This window comes from Eschscholzia californica, unplaced genomic scaffold (genome assembly GCF_041429995.1).
Source record: "Eschscholzia californica isolate CP2 unplaced genomic scaffold, dmEscCali1.0.p SCAF_4, whole genome shotgun sequence".
NCBI lineage: Eukaryota > Viridiplantae > Streptophyta > Magnoliopsida > Ranunculales > Papaveraceae > Eschscholzia > Eschscholzia californica.
This window is the reverse complement of record NW_028238461.1, coordinates 7,917,275-7,940,280: the sequence shown is the minus strand read 5'-3', so window position 1 is coordinate 7,940,280 and position 23,006 is coordinate 7,917,275. Positions and strand designations below refer to the sequence as shown.

Sequence of the window (23,006 nt, the reverse complement as noted above, 5' to 3'; positions counted from 1 at the left end):
ATCCTGAAGATGAAAGCTCATAGCATAGATAATAGAAAGGGTCAGAATATAATTCCTCAAGCACAAATTTCATGTAATGGACCTCCATTTAGAATTTAGAAACATCACTGAGTAAAGAAATTAAAAATTATGCACAAGTAGGCATTTTGAACAAATAAATTGTAACTTTATTATAAAAATAACTCAGATTTCTTAATATTATTCACTGTTTAGTGCATGTGATTATGTGTGGGACATCAGATTAGGCACGATCCACCGGATGACAAATAGTATGTCAATTACATATCGTACTTTTCATCGATGCATTGTACATAACCAAATGTACCGGACATTACATACATTTTTCATCCGTATCAATACACGGAGGATTAGTTAAGGTGTATCCGATTATTTAAGATGCAATTACGAATGTATTATGCATATTATTCGAGACTTTTCCTCTATCAAATCTACAAGACATTGCCTTATATACAATCTCAACTTATTGTGTTGTCTCTCAACATCCGAGATTCCAAGACAGAGACCTCTTCCTCTCCTACCCAATTTTGATTCTTTTCTCCAAGTGAGGTTTCTAGATTTCAATTTTTTCCCTGGAATCTCAACATATTGTTTTGTCTTTCAAATTCAGCATTTTCCATCTCTCGGATCTAAGAGACAGTTATGCATGTACAATGCATATTATTCAACATTTTTCATCTCTCGGATCTAAGAGACAGTTTTCCTCGCTTAAAATATAACTAGCTGAAACTGCAACTTTGACTACAAATCATGCACCGAGTTATAAAATTGTTTCGGGTTCTCTGGTATATCAATATCCCGACCAAGAACTACTAAATCATCTTCCATGATGTAGAGATAAGACAGAGTACTTACATTCTTCATACAGTACAAATGTACAATAGCTTGTTTTGAGTTTGGACACCATCTATTCTGAACAATATTATGAGAAGTTTTAGCCACACAGTGTATATCTTGCCATACTTGCGTTACAACCATATTACCTCTACACGATAACGACATGTAAATCATACAAGGGGAGCGATCCTTGTGTCACGGCCTTTTTGTCCCGTTAGGTCGACCCGGCATATTATGCTCAAAGACACAGGTCGATAGTGCGGAATATCAAATCCTAACGTGCCGTGCGGCGTCATGTACTCCCTCCTAGTACATAACCAGCCTTCCCGAACATATTCGGAGCATCTCGACTATCAAGTCACCTTGGTTCCCAACCAACAATGCGGCATGACACCATCGTGTCCCAACCTACGAGCATAGCTCGAGCCGTCCCGTATAACGCTTCCTTGAGTCATAGACTCTCGCCCACTATAAAGGATACCAACATATGTGCGGAGCACACCAAGCCGCATATGCAGATCTTGCCATCTAGTCTCAAGCATCCGGCACCTTATCATCTCGGCTTACCATCCGGACATTGGGCATAGGAGCATCCATCTCCAATAAGCTACCTCATGCCCAACATAGCACATCAAGGTTTGGCCCCTTGAATAGCTCAATCCTCCTTATGGAATATGCTAACACGACGCACGCCTCGCCATGGCATGAGAACATGTAACACCTTTTCCAAAGGAACCCGCAGTAACCTATCTCCAGGTACTGTCCCAAGACATCTCCTATGACAAGGGAACCCATGCAATATGCTTCTCTCACATATGCTAGGCCGGCTCCATGGGTTGCGCCATGAGGAAGCTCACTTTCGTGCCCAAAGGCTAGGATGGACGAGCGCCCCATCCACGAGGTCTTGACATATGCAGGATGCATATGAGGAAGGGAGACCACCCCCTCCTAAGGTGCAAACTTCTTGTTTTGCCTATTTCCACAAGGAAACATCAATCCTTTTAACCAGGCATACTCTTGTCCAAATGACCCTTTATACCCCTGTCAAAGTCTTGAATGCCCCGGACGCCCCCGTGCATGGCCTAAGAAGCTTCTGGCCCTATACGACCCCGTGCTCGGCCCTCCGGCCTATGTGCTCATGCGTGCCATCCTAGCACTACGTCACACCATATGTATACTCCAAGAATATGGTCGTGACACTTGGTCTCATAGTAGTATCCATTATCCACTCAGTAGCCAACGAAAAGTATCCAATAAAACATGAAATGAAATAAAAAGACATGTATATTTCAGTTAATTGAGTACCATTTACAACATTCTACCATCCCAAATCTTGAGAGTAAAATAACACTAAAACTTAATATTGAATGTCGTTACCGAGGATGCAGTATGGTAATTGATACCTCATTGACACTCCATGCTGCAGGTGTATTTAATGCTTGTTCTTCACTTCTTGTATTGACAAAAAATGCAGGTTCTGATGGCAATGCCAATGACAAAGAGCTATTGAGCATCAGAACAACTGACCCCATTGTAGGCCTATCAGATACGTCTTCTTGAACACATAATAAACCAATGTGAATGCATCTTTTCACTTCGTTCATCGAACATCTATCCCTCAAGAATGGATCTAAGATTTCCAAAGCGGTTCCATTCTTCCAATGTCTCCATGCCTGCAAGAGAGTCTCATTTATCTAAAATAAGGTTGGACTAATGAATCATTTAACTTAGTCCACCGTATCACAAGAATGAAAATAAATGACAATACTATTTGTACTTACGTAGCTTAGAAGATCCTGCGCAACTTCTGAGTCATAAAAAGAAGTATTCTTCTTTCCCGCTAGGATCTCTAGAACCAGAACACCAAAACTAAACACGTCTGATTTTAAAGAGAACTGCCCGTGTATTGCATACTCAGGAGACATATATCCGCTAATCAAAACATCAAATGAAAATGCGCTCTTTGAGTACACGAATTTAGTTCAGAGATCGGTAACTATGAAAAAATATCAGCTCATGGCTCGAATACTTACTATGTTCCAACAATTCTATTTGTATTTGCTCGAGATTGATCTGCCACGAAAAGTCTAGCCATGCCAAAATCTGAAATTTTAGGTTTCATATCTAAATCTAGTAATATGTTGGCCGCTTTAAGATCTCGATGAATAATTGTAAGTCGAGAATCCTCGTGAAGATAAAGAAGACCTCTTGCTATCCCTCCTATAATCTTGTACCGTCTCTCCCAATCCAAGTATGTATGTTTAATCGGATCTACAATTGCATGCAAGTACCAACCAAGAGACAAAGTTAACCGTTTGTATACGAAGTAATAACTATATATATATATATATATATATACTCAAATCACATGTAATAGTTGTCAAAATATGATCTAGTATAAATGAACCTAGAAAGTAAATATGGAAAATAGGAGCCCAACCGAATATGAATTGGTCAAGGCTAGCATTTGGCAAGAATTCATAGATGAGTGCTTTCTCCACTCCATCAAAACAAAAACCTAGAAGCCTCACAAGATTTCTGTGCTGAAGTTTAGCTAGTAAAGTGACTTCGTTCTTAAATTCTTCTTCACCTTGACCAGAATTTGCAGAGAGACGCTTCACTGCGATTTCTTGCCCATTTAAAAGTTTACCCTGAAAATGACAAAAGAGGTTAACTTAGAATGCCGCCCCCGCGGCACCACCAATCTAAAGTTGTACTAGATGCTAGATCAACAAAGTTAATACCTTGTAAACAGAACCAAACCCGCCCTCCCCAAGTTTATAAGCTTCGGAAAAATCATTTGTAGCTGCCCTTATTATACTGAAATTGAATTGCAAGGATTCTGCACTTCGGATTTCATTGACATCTTGAAAAAGATAACAACAGAAAAGATGAAATGACTAAAAATTTCCAATTCGAAAACTAAATCTTTAAGTACTCTTCATCAAAAAAAAAAAATCTTTAAGTACTAAGATATGAAATTGTGTAGTATCAACCGAGATGATATAGATAATTGAAATTCTATGGCGTAGCTACTGACCTTCATGCTTCTTTTTCATCTTCTTTCTTTTGAGACAAAAACACCAAAAGCCTAGGATGGCTAGTAGTCCAACTACTGACGGAACGACTATGTAAACAACAACTTTTGATGTATTTTTTCCACTTGCTGCAAGAATAAGAACCAATTTCCTTAAGTGATTCATAATATTAAAGAATACAGTGCTTTACTTTATCATTTACAAACATATTGGCAAATAATGTCCTAACAAACAGGCGACCGAGTGTCAGAGGCGACCGAGTGTCAGTGACCATTATAACTGTAATACTTCGTTGCGATTAGACCCCTTACCTAATAACACCTGCCTATATGATTGTATTAACTATGAACATATAGATTGATACAGATACAGCTTAGGAGTCAGACAGAATTGACATAACAAACCAAGAAAATAAATTTGGAAGTTATGAACTCCGAAAATGAATATCGTGGTCTAATGGGTAGATAGTACTAGTGAATTGTAAAGGCTGAAGGAGCAGCAAAAGTTCTTCAACTTTAGCGCTCGATTATGCCGTAACAATGTATGAAAGGTTTTTCTTTCCACATATGGTCTATTGAAAATTCCAACATCAACGAGTATCAACTGCAATCAAGTAATTAAGACGTAGTACAAATTCATATATATGGTGAAATTAAAATTTCAAAATAAGATATATATAGGACTTACCGTCTGTTGTTGTGGTGTTTGTCTTGGATACTGGTGGTGGGGTGCCAAGAGATGGAGTTGGTGCTGAAGTAACCTTAGATTGGAAGAAAGCATACGACTCGTATCTAAAATTACAACTCGGGCGAACAACTCTTCCACCTTGCTTTCCATCACAACATCTAGGTAATTGAGCGATCGCCCCACGGAGACAACTATTGCAGTCACTCAATGATATGTCTAATGTGCATTGTACTAGTCCATATATCTTATTAAAGGCGGTAATATTTGTTTCTCTCGCAGCAAAGTTATTAGAAGAGGTACTAGATACAGCTTCCTTCACAAGACCATCTAACAAATCACCTAATATACGATTAAATTGATCCCGGTTGGTGACATTATTAGGATTTCGTAGATTAATTGCTGGTGCATCTTGTATTTTAGAGAAATAATATTGATCCGAGTACCTTAACATATATTCAGCAAAATATATAATGAATTGTTTCGAATTTGGACATCTATCTTTAATATATTCAAATGCGATCAAAACACACTCGTTGCATACTACTGAAGTAACATCACCTCTACACTGGAAAGACCCATAAACAACATCGGAGTCCCGGCCAACGGTGTTATTGTAGTATCCATTTCGGGTGACTGTATTGTCCCTTGATGAAGATAGAGAAGGGAGAAGACGGCCGTTGAGGTTAGCTCCAAATGTACTATTTGCAGCAAAGTTACCTCCTAAACAGAAGTGACGAAGGAAATTCTGTGCACTAGTACTGCATAGGCCATTAAATCCTACGAGGATCAAAATGATTAAAACGAACGAAAACATATCTAAATGACCCATTTTCTCTTATTTCCTTTTCTTTAATCAACAACTCATTATATCTATCTGTATGTGAAATTATGAATGTAAATGTTGGGTTTTAAGAGTTTAAATGAATTTGAGCTCTTTATGGTAAGTCAATAGAGCAAGTAGGGAGAATTTTAGATTTAACTTCAGACACCAAGATTGACTCGTGTTGACCGTTGACTCGTGTTGATAAATTAGTCAGGGAAAGGCGTGTTGACCGTTGACTCGCGTTGATAAAGGTGTTTACCGTTTACTTCCCTAACTCAAAAGAAGGGGGCAGAGTGGGGAACTCTCAGTGTAGCTAAAAGCACCCGACCTTTGTGCTATTAGCAGACAGTTTATAGTTGGATATCCAACACATTAGGGCATTGCCTCTAACTACTATTGATCGACTTGTTTTGACCAAGTTTTATGCAAAAACATATTACCTTTGACGTATTCGGGCATTGCCTATAAAATTTCCCAATGAACATAGATCCGAGCACTTTATAAGCACCTAGATTTTTATGATCTTGATAAAAGATCTAAACTATCTCAAAATGAGTTCTTCGTGACCGTTGGAATTCTGGGCACGTAAATGCGAGTTTGAAATGAAAACGAAATTGAAAAAGACAAGTGCAGAAGGATTGTAGATGATTAAGATGACAGATTATATGTGTAAGATATAGTTTTTCCTACGCCACTAATCCGGCGGTTTCTTACTTTTTTCGACGGTTTCGTGTTGTTAAAACTACTCTTCATTTTTGTAGTGAATATTGCAACTGTTTAGAAATCCCTCAACTTTTCTATAAAACCTACATAGATATGGCTACTGTTACTATTGTTTTTCCTGTCGCTAATTGAGCACAACCAACTGACAAAGAAAAGAAGAAAAAAAATTAATTTGGTCGGTTCACTGACCTTATGGCTTTTGTATTCTGCACATTTCACTTCCCTTTGTGCAAACATCATTCTTTTGTAATCTATTTGTTATATTGATGATGGAACTTGGAGATGGGTTCTTAGTTTTCAACACCGTAGGTACTCCCCTCAACAAAAAAAAACTGCTTAGGTACTTTTTTACTTTGCAACAACTTGCAACAGTTTACAAACAATTTTCGACAGTCTTACAATACTTTGCGACAGCTTTCCGACAGTTTTCCAACACCTTGTAACAGATTTACAACACCTTGCGACATTTTTGTAACATGTTGCAATAGCTTTACAAAAAAAGCAAATATTTGGGTTTTTAACCAAGAAAATACAAATTTTGGATTTTAAAAAAAAAATATACAATTTGTCTTTTTAACTTAAAAGAGTTTGTCAACAGTTGGTAGCCCAAGTGGTTCCAAGGTGTTGACATAAACTCTAGAAACCCCTGGAGGTCCCAGGTTCGAATCCCAGAGAATGTGGAATCTTTGATTATTTGTATGGGGACTATTAGAGTATAAATAATGTAGTGTAGTTAGGCTTTAGGCCTTTATTTAGTTGGGCTATAGGCCTCAAGAGTTTGAGTGACTATAGGCCAGGTCATGTTAGAGTTTGAGTGGGCGGGTAGCAAGCTTATCACATCATTGATGTTTTCAATGCCAATTGTACGGCAATGTAATCGGTTTTCAAAAAAAAAAAAACTTAAAAGATTTTAAAATTGAGCCGAATATTTGGAGATATGCTTAGTTTTCTTTGCATATGGATAATTGTTGTTTTCGGTGTACCGATTCAACGAGTTGACTCAACGAGTCTCTAACCGGATCACTGGTGAAACTGGTTACTACTTTGATTTTAATTGTAAATCAATCAAACACACTTTCTTTCCAAATTAATGGAGAAAAACTAAGGAATAAAACAACTCAATATCTTTCGTATTTCTAACTGATAATGTTTGTTATCCAGAACAGATGATTCGTAGTCGAATCTCACTATCGATTTAAGATCGGAAAGAGGAATTGTATCCTTCTGTGTTTACTGATTTATTACTTTAAAAAACAACACACTTCTGATTTGGAAAATCAGAATGTCTTTGATTAAGAAATCAGATAGACTAAAAAGAAAAAGAAAATCGGAGGATTAGAAGAAGAATAATTTTTTAAATCGAGGCGAGGTATTCCTCTTTCCTTAAGACAATTGACGCCCCGTATAGTACCAAACAGTTACCGGCGTTTGTCTCCCATGATACAACGATTAACCTTTCGATTCAATGGTACTTCGAATCAGAAAGCAGTCGAACTTGAAAGTATACTAACCTCTGACTTAATGCAAATGGACCAAACTTCTTGCTTATGAAACTCCTTGAAAACTCTACAAAATCTTTCTCTTAGATACTCTAATATGATCTTCTAACAATGCTTGACACTCTGGAAAAAACGGATTGAAATTTGGAGTTGATTTGGGTCCTATAAATAGGTTTCGAATAGATGCATTCATAAGGGACACTTCTGTTGGGTTTTAGGGACGCATCTGTTGGAAAGTAAAGTGACGGGTCACTTCTTTAGCAACAGACGTGTCGGCTGGGATTTGGGCCGTCTGATCTGGACGTGTCCTCTTTGCGTAAATAGCCCCCAAACCAACTTTTCCTTATTGCGATTTTAGTCCCTAAATCAACCAAAAATCGATCAAACTTTAAACTTGAATATCTCATTCATCCGGAATCGGATTTGAGTGATTCTTGAGTCTAAACTTAAGAGCTCGACGAGACGAACGCAATGGTGTGCTTCGTTTCTGAGTTTGACGACTTGAACCGATCCAAAATCGGCTCCGATTCCAACAATCCCCCACATGAATGAATATTCGAGATTTCCTATCATGCAGACTTACTAGACTGACACACTGACACTGACAGAGGTTAGAGGCGGAATTTCGCTGCATCGGGATAGATAGCTTGTGGCTTTGAATCTTTCGTAGTGAGTAGCCATCGGGTTTACAAAGACCTTAGTGAACTATGTCTTGAACTGGGTCCCATGAGTTGTAAACCAACGAGTAACTATCACACAACTAGTTCCTTACTTTAAAAAGTTCTCGGTTGTGTTCATTTCGGCCCTGAACAACCTGGTTTTCATGTGTGCTCTAGAGAAGTCGGCCATTACGACCTTCTCATAGAACCGGCATCAGTTCGCACACATATAGGTTATCCGTAATAAGGTATTTTGCTATACCTCACGTTAGACTCAAGTTCTAAGTTTTCGGATTCATTAAAAACTTAACGCTTAACCTCTCATTGCAGACAACACTGATGTCATCCTAGGAATGGGTAAGAGATAAATCTCTTTCAGTGTTCCGTTCGAGTCAGTATATAACTTCAGTTTTCCCGTTGAACCTACATCTTGGGATCTCCAGTCACATAGGTTGGGTTTCCGTTATGACTTTACTCATTTACTTTAGGCAAAAGTCCCATTCCCCTTGATGAAGCAATTACTAACTCTCTAGGTAACCCTTTTGTAAATGGATCCGCTAGGTTATCCTTAGATTTGACATAATCTACTGTTATGACTCCTTCTGAGAGTAATTGCTTTACGGTGTTATGTCGTCGACGAATATGTCGTGACTTACCGTTATACATTTTACTATGTGCTCTTGCAATAGCTGCCTGATTATCGCAGTGCATTTTTATTGCAGGCATCGGCTTAGTCCATATAGGAATGTCCTCCAGGAAGTGTCGCAGCCACTCTGCCTCTTCTCCTGCTTTATCCAGAGCAATGAATTCTGAATCCATTGTCGATCGAGCTATGCATGTTTGCTTTGAGGATTTCCATGATATGGCAGCCCCACCCAGTGTGAATACGTATCCACTGGTTGACTTGGTATCATCAGTATCTAAGATCCAGTTGGCATCCGCATATCCCTCTAATACTTCTGGATATTTGGTATATAATAGCCCATATTCTTTTGTCTGTCTCAAATACCTGAGTACCCTTACTATAGCCGTCCAATGTTCTTTACTTGGATTGCTAGTAAACCTACTCAATTTGCTAACAGAATAAGCTATGTCTGGACGTGTACAATTCATCAAGTACATCAGACTTCCGATAATCTGTGAGTACCTTAACTGGTTTACTCCTTGACCACGATTTTTCATCAAATGCACGGTCGGATCTATCGGCGTCCGAGCTAAATTCATATCATTCTTGCTGAATTTTTCTAGAATTTTCTCAACGTAGTGAGTCTGAGATAATTTTATCCCAAAAGAGCTTCTAGAGATTTTTATTCCGAGAATGACTTCAGCCCTACCTAAGTCTTTCATGTCGAAATTCTTCGACAACATTTGCTTAGTTGTTTTTATGACATCTATATTATCTCCCATAATAAGCATGTCATCTACGTACAGGCATAGGATTACACATCCTTTAGCAGTGACCTTAGTATAGACGCACTTATCACCCTCATTTATTTTGAACCCATTTGATAACATTGCTTGATCAAATTTCAAGTGCCACTGCTTAGGAGCCTGCTTTAAACCATAAAGCGACTTTACTAACTTACACACTTTCTTCTCTTGGTCGGGTACCACAAACCCTTCTGGTTGAGTCATATAGATCTCTTCTTCCAGTTGTCCATTTAAGAAAGCTGTCTTTACATCCATCTGATGTATTTCTAGATTTTGGATAGCTGCTATCGCAATTAGCAATCGGATTGACGTGATTCGAGTAACAGGAGAGTAAGTGTCGAAATAATCTAGACCTTCTCTCTGTCTGAATCCTTGAGCCACAAGTCTGGCTTTGTACTTGTCGATTGATCCATCTGTCTTCAATTTCCTTTTGAAGATCCATTTGCAACCTAATGGTTTGCAACCTATCGGGACATCTACTAACTCCCATGTGTGGTTATTCATGATGGACTCAATCTCACTGTTCACTGCCTCTTTCCAAAAAGGAGCTTCTGGAGTTGACATAGCTTCTTTATATGTTAGAGGCTCACTTTCTAACATGTAGGTTAGAAAATCAGGACCAAAGGTTTTTTCTACCCTTGCCCTTTTACTCTTTCGAGGCTCTTCCGACTTGTCCTCTACTAGATTTTTCTCTCTTTCAGAGATTTCTGTATTTTCTTCGTTTTTGACTCTTTTCAGAGATTTTTCCTCTGATATAGATTTACATGGAAATATATTTTCAAAGAATTCGGCGTCCCGTGATTCTAAGATTGTATTCACATGTATATCTTCTATATCAGACTTGTGAACCAAGAATCTGTATGCACTACTGTTTTCTGCATATCCAACGAAAATACAGTCTATTGTCCTTGGTTCTATTTTGACCCGTTTAGGTAAAGGCACCAGGACTTTGGCTAGACACCTCCACACTTTAATGAATTTAAAGGATGGTTTTCTGCCGTTCCACAACTCATAAGGTATCTTACCTGTTTTCTTGTGAGGTAACTTATTTAATAAGTAGTTGGCCGACAATATTGCCTCCCCCCACAAGTTCTGAGGTAATCCAGAATTGAGTAATAACGCATTCATCATCTCTTTCAGAGTTCGATTCTTTCGCTCTGCTACACCATTTTGTTGAGGTGTATAAGGAGCAGTAGTCTGATGAATGATGCCACTTTCGGCACAAATTTTAGCGAAAGGAGATTCATACTCTCCGCCTCTATCACTTCTCAAAATCTTAATTTTTCGATTAAGTTGATTTTCAACTTCATTCTTATAGATTTTGAATTTCTCTACTGCTTCATCTTTACTTCTTAGCAAGTAAACGTGACAGTACCTTGTACTATCGTCTATGAAGGTGATAAAATACTTTTTACCTCCTCCAGTCTGAACCATTTTTAAATCACATATGTCACTGTGAATTAACTCTAATGGTTCTGTATTTCTTTCCACAGAATGAAAAGGAGTCTTTGTCAATTTAGACTCTACACACGTTTGACATTTTTCCGAAGAATTAATATCAAACTTTGGAATTAAGTCCATGTGCATTAACTTTCTCAAAGAGTTATAATGAACATGACCTAGTCTCTCATGCCAAATATTACAAGAATCAACAACATAAGCTAATGCTTTTTCTTTATTAATAATATTTGGAGTTACAGTTGCAACATTCAATTTAAAGAGCCCCCCCACATAAGTACCCTTTTCCCACATACATCCCATTTTTGGATAAAACAAAATTATCGGAAACAAATACAAGTTTGAATCCATTCTTGCTAAGGAGCGAACCAGACACAAGATTCTTTCGAATGTCTGGTGCATGCAGCACGTCATTTAGGGTTACTTCTTTTCCTGAAGTGAACTTCAGGATCACTTTCCCTTTTCCCTGAACTTGATTTGTTGCGGCGTTTCCCATAAACAGTGTCTCGCCTTCTTCAAGTTTGGTATAAGTGGAGAACATGGCTCTATCTGCACAAACGTGCCTCGTGGCCCCAGTGTCGATCCACCATTCTTTCGGATTTTCAACTAGGTTAACTTCAGAAATAACCGCACACAGGTTCATATTCTGAAACTTTTCAGCCACATCTTCGATTCCAGTAACCATTGCACACAGGTTCTGGACATCTTCATCTTCAACAAGAGAAGCATGATGCTTAGCTTTCTTTCTCTTGTTGATCTTGTCATTTTTAGAACGACAATCTTTGGCAAGATGCCCCTTCTTGCCACAGTTGAAGCAGTTGCCGTCGAAACTCTTCTTCGTCGGCTTTCCTGAGCCCACTTCACGGCCCGAGCGTTTCCGCTTTAGTTTTGGTCCCCCTTCGATGACGTTTACTTTTGGAGTATTTGAAGACTTCTCTGTCTTCTTCTCTGCAGTACGACTATCCTCTTCTATTCGAAGTTTGAGGATAAGTTCTTCAAGGCTCATATCTTTATTTTTATGACGAAGGTAATTCTTGAAGTCTTTCCAACCCGGAGGCAATTTTTCAATCATTGCTCGGACTTGAAAGGCTTCATTTGTTACCAATGATTCGGCCTTTAATTCCTGAAGAATTATTTGGAATTCTTGAACTTGGGTTATGACTGGTTTAGAGTCAACCATTTTAAAGTCCAGAAACCTTCCAACGATAAATTTCTTCACTCCTGCAGTTTCGGCTTTATATTTATTGTGCAGTGTGTTCCACAATTCTTTTGCACTATCAATAACACAATACACATTATAAAGCCCATCATCCAACGAATTCAGAATGTAATTCTTACATAAAAAATTACTATGCTTCCAGGCCTCTACGACCGAAGTATGTTGGATATCTCCGTCTTCTCGAAGGACTGGTTGGTCTTCAGTCAGATATTTTACTAACCCTAAAGTGGTTAGATAAAACATCATCTTCTGTGCCCATCGCTTAAAATCGATGCCCTTAAACTTCTCCGGTTTTTCGGCATGGACAGGACCGACACTTTTCGTTATGGCTTCACCAGTTGTTGCCATCTCTATTTCTGTCTTACACAGAAAATTAGTTCAGTATACCGAAGTAATTCAATTGTCTTAAGATTGTTGTTTTCGGTGTACCGATTCAACGAGTTGACTCAACGAGTCTCTAACCGGGTCACTGGTGAAACTGGTTACTACTTTGATTTTAATTGTAAATCAATCAAACACACTTTCTTTCCAAATTAATGGAGAAAAACTAAGGAATAAAACAACTCAATATCTTTCGTATTTCTAACTGATAATGTTTGTTATCCAGAACAGATGATTCGTAGTCGAATCTCACTATCGATTTAAGATCGGAAAGAGGAATTGTATCCTTCTGTGTTTACTGATTTATTACTTTAAAAAACAACGCACTTCTGATTTGGAAAATCAGAATGTCTTTGATTAAGAAATCAGATAGACTAAAAAGAAAAAGAAAATCGGAGGATTAGAAGAAGAATAATTTTTTAAATCGAGGCGAGGTATTCCTCTTTCCTTAAGACAATTGACGCCCTGTATAGTACCAAACAGTTACCGGCATTTGTCTCCCAGGATACAACGATTAACCTTTCGATTCAATGGTACTTCGAGTCAGAAAGCAGTCGAACTTGAAAGTATACTAACCTCTGACTTAATGCAAATGGACCAAACTTCTTGCTTATGAAACTCCTTGAAAACTCTACAAAATCTTTCTCTTAGATACTCTAATATGATCTTCTAACAATGCTTGACACTCTGGAAAAAACGGATTGAAATTTGGAGTTGATTTGGGTCCTATAAATAGGTTTCGAATAGATGCATTCATAAGGGACACTTCTGTTGGGTTTTAGGGACGCATCTGTTGGAAAGTAAAGTGACGGGTCACTTCTTTAGCAACAGACGTGTCGGCTGGGATTTGGGCCGTCTGATCTGGACGTGTCCTCTTTGCGTAAATAGCCCCTAAACCAACTTTTCCTTATTGCGATTTTAGTCCCTAAATCAACCAAAAATCGATCAAACTTTAAACTTGAATATCTCATTCATCCGGAATCGGATTTGAGTGATTCTTGAGTCTAAACTTAAGAGCTCGACGAGACGAACGCAATGGTGTGCTTCGTTTCTGAGTTTGATGACTTGAACCGATCCAAAATCGGCTCCGATTCCAACAATAATATCGTCACCTTATCTTGTACTAACCTTTTTGTTGATCAAATATCGTTCTTGTTTGGCATTGCAAATGTTGATTTTGTAACCACTCAACTTGTTTATTCAGTTAAAATTTGCAAAGGCAAACATATTTCGGTAATTTTTTGTGGTGAAGAGTGTAATGTCTTGTTCATTGTTCTTTGTCCTCTTACTCGAAAAATGTGAACATATGAATATCAACGTCCCGTACCTTTTCATTTACTTATTTGTACTTGATATTATTTTGGATTTCTGAACTTTTCTGTGATGATTGTACTGAGACCTGGCCCGCCAGAAGCCCGCCGTTCTAGCTAATGCCCATGACGGGCTCTATGCAAGGGAATATCAAATATGCCGACCTGGGCCTACCCAGTAAAGCCATCCAGCCTCCTATTTTAGACACTCAGAATGCCCAACTCGAGTTATAAGTGTCCGTGAGTGCTTCCGTCTGCCCATTTCCGCACCCAAAATTGAATATAGTGTTCTTTAGAAAAATATTTATATAATTCAGTTATATAATAAAACAGCTCAGTTGGTTATCCAGGAATAAATCTGATCGTCTATTTTTATTGGGAGTTTGACAGAGGTCACATCTGACCGCTGATATAAAATCCTCTTTCCGTAAATTAAATCAAAATAGAAAGGCATTAGTGTAAATTGATCAGTTAAGATTAGTGATGCTTAAAAGGCCGGGTCGGGCCGGCCCGGCCCGGGCCTGTCCAGGCCGGGCCAGTAACCGGGTCGGGCTTAGCCAACCCGAGTTGAAAGTGTCCCGGGCCGGGCTCAACCCGGGTTGGCTATACATGGGCCCAGCCCGGGACTGGGTATAGACCCAGGCCTGGCCGGGTTGAATCCGTGCCGGGCCGGGCCGGGCCAGCCCGGATTTTCTATAATATTTCTTTTTTAATTTGAAAAACCAAAATTTAAATTAAAAAAATAAAAATCTATTGTTTATTTTGAATATAAAAAATTAAAACTTTAGAGACGATTTTCTATAAATAATGACATGATTTAGAAATGACTTTTGGAAAGATTTTAGGAATAGTTATTAGTTAATAGGATATAATTTTCATAAATAAGTATAGAAAAGAGTTTTAGAAAGAGTTTTTTGAATTGATTTAGAAATTACTTTGTGAAAATAATTAATAGAGGGTGACTTACATAAATAAATTAATAAGTTTAGGAAAGATTCTATGAAAAGATTTTTGGGAAATGATTTTAGAAATTATATTTTGAAACTAATTAGTAGAGGATGATTTATATAAATAGAAGATGATTTACATAAATAGGTTAACAAGTTTAAGAAAGATTTTTTAAAAGATTTCGTGAAAGTGATTTTAGAAATTACGTTTTGGAAATAATATAGAGGATGATTTAAATAGATAAATTAACAAGTTAGGAAAGATTTTTCGAAAATATTTTATGGAAATGAATCTTTTAGGAACGATTTTGTTGGATAGATCTTTTCGAAAAGGAATGTTTTCTAATTCTCTATGAAATTTTTAAAATAACGCATGAAAAAAAAAAACAGGTTTTGACGGGCCGGGCCGGGCCCGTCGGGCCCAAACCTTAGGCCCAGCCCGGGTCCGGAATAGAACCCGGGTAGGCCAGGCCCGTTTTTCGTACGGGCCGGGCCTGTACGGAACGGGCCGGTCCCGGGCCCAACCCGGACCGGCCTGGCCTTTATAACAACACTAGTTAAGATATCCCTACAATAACTACTACCCACATATTTCTCTCCCCCACGATTTTCTGTCACGATTTCCAACTTAAAGTCAGTTAACATCCCTTCCCTATTTATTCTCCTTGAATTTTTAATTTATTTGTCATCTCCGGCGTTAGCCAAGAGGGACCTGTCGCATTTGTAAGACGCGGCGGAAACCTATTGACCCAATAAAAACAAGACTGTTGTTTGTGGAGAGTTAGACTCACCGCATTTTCATTTATTGCTTTTGTAGTTACAAAACTTGTTCAAGAAAATATTAATCACATAAATAAGAATTTGTTGTATAAATGTAATATTGACCAACTTCAACACAAATTTTCTTTGTTTTTTTTTACCCTTTCTTTCACTATATTTCTTCGTGTCCACTCTCTTTCTTCTCTCTATAAATCGTTCATTGCCAACCTCTAATATAGAAAAAAGAAAAGAAAACTACCTTTCTATTCTTCATATGTCCTACTACTTGGTAGTCTTCTTAATTAATGGTAATGAGAGATGGTGGATCGAGGTGTTTCATCGTTCACTCTATCTTGAAATGAAGGGGATGTCTATTTGAATTTTTAGATAAATTATTAATTAACTTATTTTATAAAATTAGAGATTACTTTTCATATATTTGAATTTTTTTGTCTAATAGTTATATCTTTTAATAAAAAATATTTGGAAAGGTATATTTTTTGTGAAAGGTTTTCTTATTTGAAAATGTGTCTTGTCATTTTTATAAATATATAGGAGTGTAGAAATTTATTTTTAAGATGTTTCAAAACCAAAAAGCTCTTTGTGTTTGATGTGTGGAAGAGTTCTTTGCCATATAGTCGATATGGTCTAACGCTCCTAACGAGAAATCTCCACAAATTATTTGGTGTAACAAAGGCTTGTTATATCCTGTGAAGGAAATTGTTTGGGAACCTTCAAGTATTCTCGTTTGAAAATGGACAAATGATGCTTTAGGAACACAAAGCCGCCCTACCACCAGCCAATTATAATTTATGGGCCTTAACGTGTGTTCTTTCGAATCTATTATCATATCATAAATTATAAAAAACCGAACTTGCGGGGACTTGATCTTTAGTCATCTGGGCTGCAAACAATGTTAGGTCTTTCTCCTAGTGGAGAAACCTAGTTGGATTTGGCCTAGTAAACCAAGTTCGGACCCAAGTCGAGTTTCTATGGGTCGGTGGAATTAGGGTTAAGGGGGAGTCTATAGATACCTAATTTAGAAGTGTGGTAGAAGTACCAAAGAAGTGAGCAAAATTAGAAACGCACAAGAGAAGAGAGGAGAGAACAAAGTTTGCCGAGAAGAGCAGGGCTGAATTTTTTCAGCACGCACAGTCTTCCTTGTTTGGAAATTCCGACGGTGAGATATTCTCCAATTAAGCTAAAATTTTACAGAGGTATTTTTGACTTGTTCATCTAGTATTTGTACGGTATGATCGTTGATTTGTGGCTGGAATCCTAGTGAATATAGGGTCGTTTTAGACAGCATATTTCTGAGATGTTTTTGTTCTTTGTTGTGAGGGTTTCTCCGTGTTTCTTCGTGTTTGAGATTGATTCCTTTTGGAGACTGAGTCTCGGGTTTTATTCAGTTGAACACGGAGGCCGTAGTCTGTAGCTCAATTGCTTATTATAGTTAGAATGGACTACTAGTCCCGTGGTTTTTACTTCTCATATTGAGACGGGTTTTCACGTTAAAAAACGTTGTCTTATTTTGCTTTCAGTTCTTCGTTTATGATACCACTATTCTTATATATTATATTCGTAACTAACATAAAGGGGAACTTATATTACCGCTGGGTCGACTCGACCCGTTTTTCCAACAAACAAGGCATGGACTTGTCTACTAACCTCGCTTTTATGATAACCATTACAAGAAACAAAATAAGTCCTCAAAACCTAATCAATGGCCCTTCAAATTTGAGGTCAAAGCCACCGATTTAGTGGCTTTGGGCCGGTGCGGGTCTTGTAAAGACAGAGTATCACATATATGCTTCAAGTCTCTGATCTATATCCCACTTTATTTGTATTTCCGTAGACAATTTTCTAACAACATCCGGTATCGAAGACAACAACTAAGAAATAGTAGTATCTTCTTATTTAAAACAAGCTTCGAGCTCTTACTACTAAGTACTGGCGAATTGGATATGTTAGCACCAGACCCAAGTAGAGTCTAGATAGAGAATAGTTTTTAGCACCAACTTTTGGTGTTGGGAATGTTTTGAGAATAGTTCCACGTGCAAGAAGGGCTATCGGGCAACCAAGAATATAATTCTAGACCCTATCTACTCATTGTTATTTGGTTTTGAGTTAGATGACCAAAAACTTGACATGGTATCAGAGATAGGGTCACATGTGATGGACTTAAAAGTCACACGTGCTTCACGTCATCCAAATAAAACATGTGCAAATCTAACCATGCCACACGTGAGGGGGAGTGTCAGATATTATTCCTAATTTACAAGAAGGACTATCTAGCAACCAAGAATATAATGTTTAGGTCCTCTCAACTCATTGTCAAATGGTTTTGAGTTGGATGCCCACAAACTTAACAAATGTTAGCATTAGATTGAAATATGATTCCTAATTTACAAGCTTACAATGTTCCCATACAAATGTTAATCAACAGAGATTGAAAAAAATGGAACATCCAAAAACCACAGCAGAACCAGACTTTACTAACCACACACACACACAAAAAGGCTAGAACCAAGTTGCTTAATACTATTCTATTTGGTTAATTAGTTCAGTGGAAGAGTTATCATTTATTTAATGCTATCGAGGATCCAATTCAGTTACCGAAACCTGATTAATAGTCCACGCAGCGTCTTCTGATTGGTCGTCAGACACAAAATATGCAGGTTGTGAAGGTACAGGAAGACTAACAGAGTTGCTATTTAGCATCAAGATGATGGATGCCATTGTGGGTCTTTGAGATATGTCATCTTGAACACATAACAATCCAATATGAACACATCTCATTACTTCGCTAGTCGAACAATTCTCCCTCAAAGTTGGATCTAACAATTCTAAAGCTGTCCCATTATTCCAATGTTTCCATGCCTGCAATAATTCAAATCACTTGAGTATCATAGTAATGAAATTGTGTTAACGTTTTAATACGAGATAGTTATTCAGACTCACATAGCTAAGAAGATCTTGGGCTCCTCCTGTTACCGATTCATAGAAAGCGGTGTTCTTCTCTCCACTAATAATCTCTAAAACTAACACGCCGAAACTAAAAACATCTGATTTTACAGAGAATTGTCCGTGCATTGCATACTCAGGAGCCATATATCCACTGCAATGAAAACAAATATCAATTGAGACGACAATTTTAAGTAGCTATAACTTTCTCTAGTGTAGCTACCGAAATAAATACTTACTATGTTCCGACGATTCTATTGGTATTGGCTTGGGTTTGATCCACCACAAAAAGCCTAGCCATACCAAAATCTGCAATTTTAGGGCTCATGTTCTCATCCAACAAAATATTGCCAGCTTTGAGATCTCTGTGAATAATCCTTAGGCGAGAATCCTCGTGAAGATAAAGAAGTCCTCGAGCAATCCCTCCTATAATTTTATACCGCCTTCCCCAATCCAACACTGTACGTCTAACCGAATCTACACATTCGTCCAATCAAATATATCTCGTTAAGAGTTATTCTCGTAAAAATACAAAATACTAAGAGATACAAGCACAATACATACCAAATATGATGTGATCAAGACTTGAGTTCGGCAATAATTCGTATATGAGTAATTTTTCTTCTCCATGTAAGCAGAACCCTAAGAGCCTCACAAGATTTCTATGTTGAAGCTTGGCTAGTAAGGCAACTTCATTCTTGAATTCTTGATCACCTTGACCAGAATCTCTAGACAATCTTTTCACAGCTATTTCTTGGTCATGTGGAAGGGTACCCTGATGACATAAAAAATTCAAACTCCCTTAATAATCGAAATTTTTAAACAAATAACCACCCGAAAAGTAACAAGTCAAGTTTGTAATACCTTGTAAACGGGACCAAAACCACCTTGGCCAAGCATATTAGAATCAGAGAAGTTGTTTGTGGCAGCACTTATTGTGCTAAAGTTGAACTGCAAGGATTCAGTACTTCGAATATCGTCATCGACATCTTCAACAAAACAATAGCATTAATGATTAGAATCAAATAATCAAAAGTCATAAAGAGTTAAGAACTATACAATATGAAGTTAGATGAACATAATTCTTACAATTAAAATTCGGCTTTATATTCCTCCTTCGGAAACAGAACCACCAAATAGTCATGAAACATAGCACTACAATTACCATAGGAATGGCAATTATAACAGCAAGTTTCGTCGATTTCTTTCCTTTCGCTGCACAATTATAAAATCGGTTAGTACTAAACTACTAATCCATGTAATATAAAGAAAATATCACATATGACTTACAGTTTGGTGTAGAAGTAGTAGTTCCACCAGAGTTCGTCGTTCTTGTTGATGAAGGAGGTGGTGGTTCTATAGAAGGAGGTGGTGCTTCAACCACCAACTTAGAAAGATAAAAGGGATAAATCTCATATCGAAAAGTACAACTTGGATAAACAACTCTTCCCCCTACCATCCCGTCACAACACGCCTGTAAATCGCCTATAGCAACTCGGAGACATTTATTACAACTAAGTGATGATATATCTGGAGTACACTGAACTTGTCCATAAATCTTGTTAAATCTTGTATAATTTGCTTCTCCAGTTGCATAATTAATAACAGAAGAAGAAGAAGAGGAAACAGAAATAGCTTTTGTTACTAAATCATCTAACAACCCACCTAATATCTGAAAAAACTGAGTTGGGTTTGTTGCATTATTTCCATTAGCAAGATAAACTCCTGGATTTTCTTCCTCTATATTGAAATAAGATTCATTTGAGTATCTTAACATACACTCACTATACCAAATAATAGCTTTTTTAGACTTTGGACATTTATCTTTTTTAATGAGATCTCGAGCTGCGAGATCGATACATTCTTTACATACACTTGATCTAATTAGATCTCCTCTACACTGAATTGACCCGTAAACGGTATCCGTATTTTGACCCACGCTGACGTTCCGATATCCATTTTTGTTGAATTCATTAAGAGTTTTCGTGTTGTCGAATGTGTTGGTTAGAGAAGTGAGAAGAAGGTTGAGATTGGAGTGGTATTTACTGTTAAGAGTGAAATTACCTTCATAACAGTTATGGTCAGCATAAAATGGAACTTGTGCAGTAGCATTAAGGCTATAGTGATGGATTATCAAAATTGAAGAAAGGAAGAAGATGATGAAAAAATTGGAGCAACCCATTTCTTCTTTAGAGATGAATTTCTCAAAAAACTGTTAAGAACTTGAATCTCAAATAATGGTTTTCATACCCATTCAAATTGTTTTGACAAATCTTTTATCTTGGGATTTTAGAATGAGATGGTTTTGCCCATAAAGATATTCTGATTTCAAAAGGGAAGTCAATAGTTGTGGCTAGCTTAGAAACAATATTTACTTTTTCATTTTAATAATGTCAATGGTCCAAACATTTTCCAATATCTCCTCATTGAACAAGAGAAGAAAAAAGTCAGCCCACGCTTTCTAGGGTTTGTCGAATACTTTCACATTTGGGTACTTGTAAATGTTATCTGAATATCTGTACAAAATTGAACTTACTAATATAAAACAAGTATACATATAATAACAAACTAGAAAATATGAATAAATTCATATGACCTATATAGTTATGTGGAAGTTGATTTTTTTTTCATTCAGTGTCACATATCGTCTTGTTATTAGGTGTTATAATCATGTAAAAACTTGTTGTCGAAATAATTGATTAATGAGTTGTTCACCCATTACTTTAAAAAATATTTGAAATTAAAGATTAAATGTGAAAGGAGTAAAGAAATGAGAGGATTATTTTCAACTTGCATTCAATTTTAATATTTTTAAATTATATTTTATAGTTTTTTTTTTATTGTTTTATTGAAAACTAGGTGCTTGATATTAGATCAATTGTATAGGACAAAATAGAGGTCAAAATTAGCAACCTAATCATCTTCCTCTTATTGTATTTTTTTCACTTGTTTATTTATTTATTTATTGGTGAAGAGGTTCAACGCATTGGCTGCAACTTGGAAGTGGTGGCTAATACTTTAGGCTCTCATGAATCATTGTCGAAATCCAGAGTGGAATGAAATTATCATTTATCTCTTTTTCATTTATTTCTTATTATACTATTATTATTTTATTTATTTATTTTTTCGATGGAAAACGAATAGTGAAACAGATACACTATAAAAGTGGATGCGCCTCGAACAAGCTAGATAGAACATATGGTCGAATCCTGTTCAAAGAATATGAAATTTATATTTGCGAGAAAAATTCAACTAGTGCTTCTACGAGAAAAGTTCAACATAGTCGCACATAGTACGAAGTCTATCTTGATATGGGCTTATCCATAATGAAAGATATATAATATGTTATTTTATAATCCAAATTTGGGTGATCTCCCTACAAGAATTGGAATAACCTTCTTACCTTCATGTTAACTACCATCATCCTGGAAAGCATATCTCCAAATTTTCAGTCAGTATTGTCATCAGTGGCGGACCCAGGAAATTTTACTTGTGGGGGCACATTTTAACAGTAGTAGATAAAGATTTAAATGAACTGGAAAAGATTCATAACATATATATATATATATATATATATAATTGATCACGCCTAATTTTCATTTTGCGACGCTTATATTAGAAAATCCCGAATCTTTAAAAATTTAGTATGTTTTTTCAAATTATTCCAGTATGAAAAATAAAAACACTAATTCGCCGAAAGAATGTGAAACAAAAGTAAAAAAAAAAACAGAAATTAAAAACTAAACAAAGTAAATGCTGAAAATTATATCAAATATCGTTAGTTGATGAAGAGATGTGAGTGTGATAGGAAAAGAATAAAATAAGTGTATGCTAAACTTTCGGTGTAACAAAAGCCAGCTGAAAAAGTTGATTTTAGAATAAATAAGCTCATTGAACTAACCTAAAATTGATGATCGAATCATCATAGAAACACATGAAACTAACCATTTAATGTTTGTTGGTTGTTAGATAAACATTAGATGTCATAGACAATTTTCGAACAAAAATATAACATTAACAATAGCTTAGATGAAGTCGAATAAAGTGGAAGTCAGAACTGAAATAGCAAAAAATTAGAGTACAAAATAAGCACCCTGAGGGACTCGAACCCGAGACCTGTGCTGCACAGGAACAGCTACATATCCACTTTGCTAACTCCAATTAGTGTTATAACTTCTACTTAATAAGGTTAATATATATTTCTTCGGATCAGAGCCACGGTGTCATGCACCCTGGCGCGGCGATTAAAACCA

At 36.9% G+C, this 23,006-nt stretch overlaps 2 protein-coding genes across 2 annotated transcripts; both read right to left on the bottom strand.

Moving 5' to 3' along the window:
* Nucleotides 1–2,228: 2,228 nt before the first annotated feature.
* Nucleotides 2,229–5,539, bottom strand: LOC147542242 (cysteine-rich receptor-like protein kinase 25). Its single transcript, XM_086632267.1, has 7 exons — nucleotides 4,581–5,539; nucleotides 3,896–4,021; nucleotides 3,600–3,721; nucleotides 3,296–3,506; nucleotides 2,889–3,126; nucleotides 2,637–2,787; nucleotides 2,229–2,528 (listed from the first exon to the last, which is right to left on the bottom strand). Exons 1-7 carry the CDS (start codon nucleotides 5,407–5,409, stop codon nucleotides 2,229–2,231), a joined length of 1,977 nt encoding a protein of 658 aa, XP_086488393.1. The 5' UTR covers nucleotides 5,410–5,539.
* A 12,615-nt stretch (nucleotides 5,540–18,154) lies between these two features.
* On the bottom strand, nucleotides 18,155–21,389 carry LOC147542241 (cysteine-rich receptor-like protein kinase 10). Its single transcript, XM_086632266.1, has 7 exons — nucleotides 20,044–21,389; nucleotides 19,843–19,968; nucleotides 19,618–19,742; nucleotides 19,318–19,528; nucleotides 18,993–19,230; nucleotides 18,751–18,907; nucleotides 18,155–18,669 (listed from the first exon to the last, which is right to left on the bottom strand). The coding sequence occupies exons 1-7, from the start codon at nucleotides 20,933–20,935 to the stop codon at nucleotides 18,382–18,384; spliced, it is 2,037 nt and encodes a 678-aa protein (XP_086488392.1). The 5' UTR covers nucleotides 20,936–21,389; the 3' UTR covers nucleotides 18,155–18,381.
* Nucleotides 21,390–23,006: the final 1,617 nt, after the last annotated feature.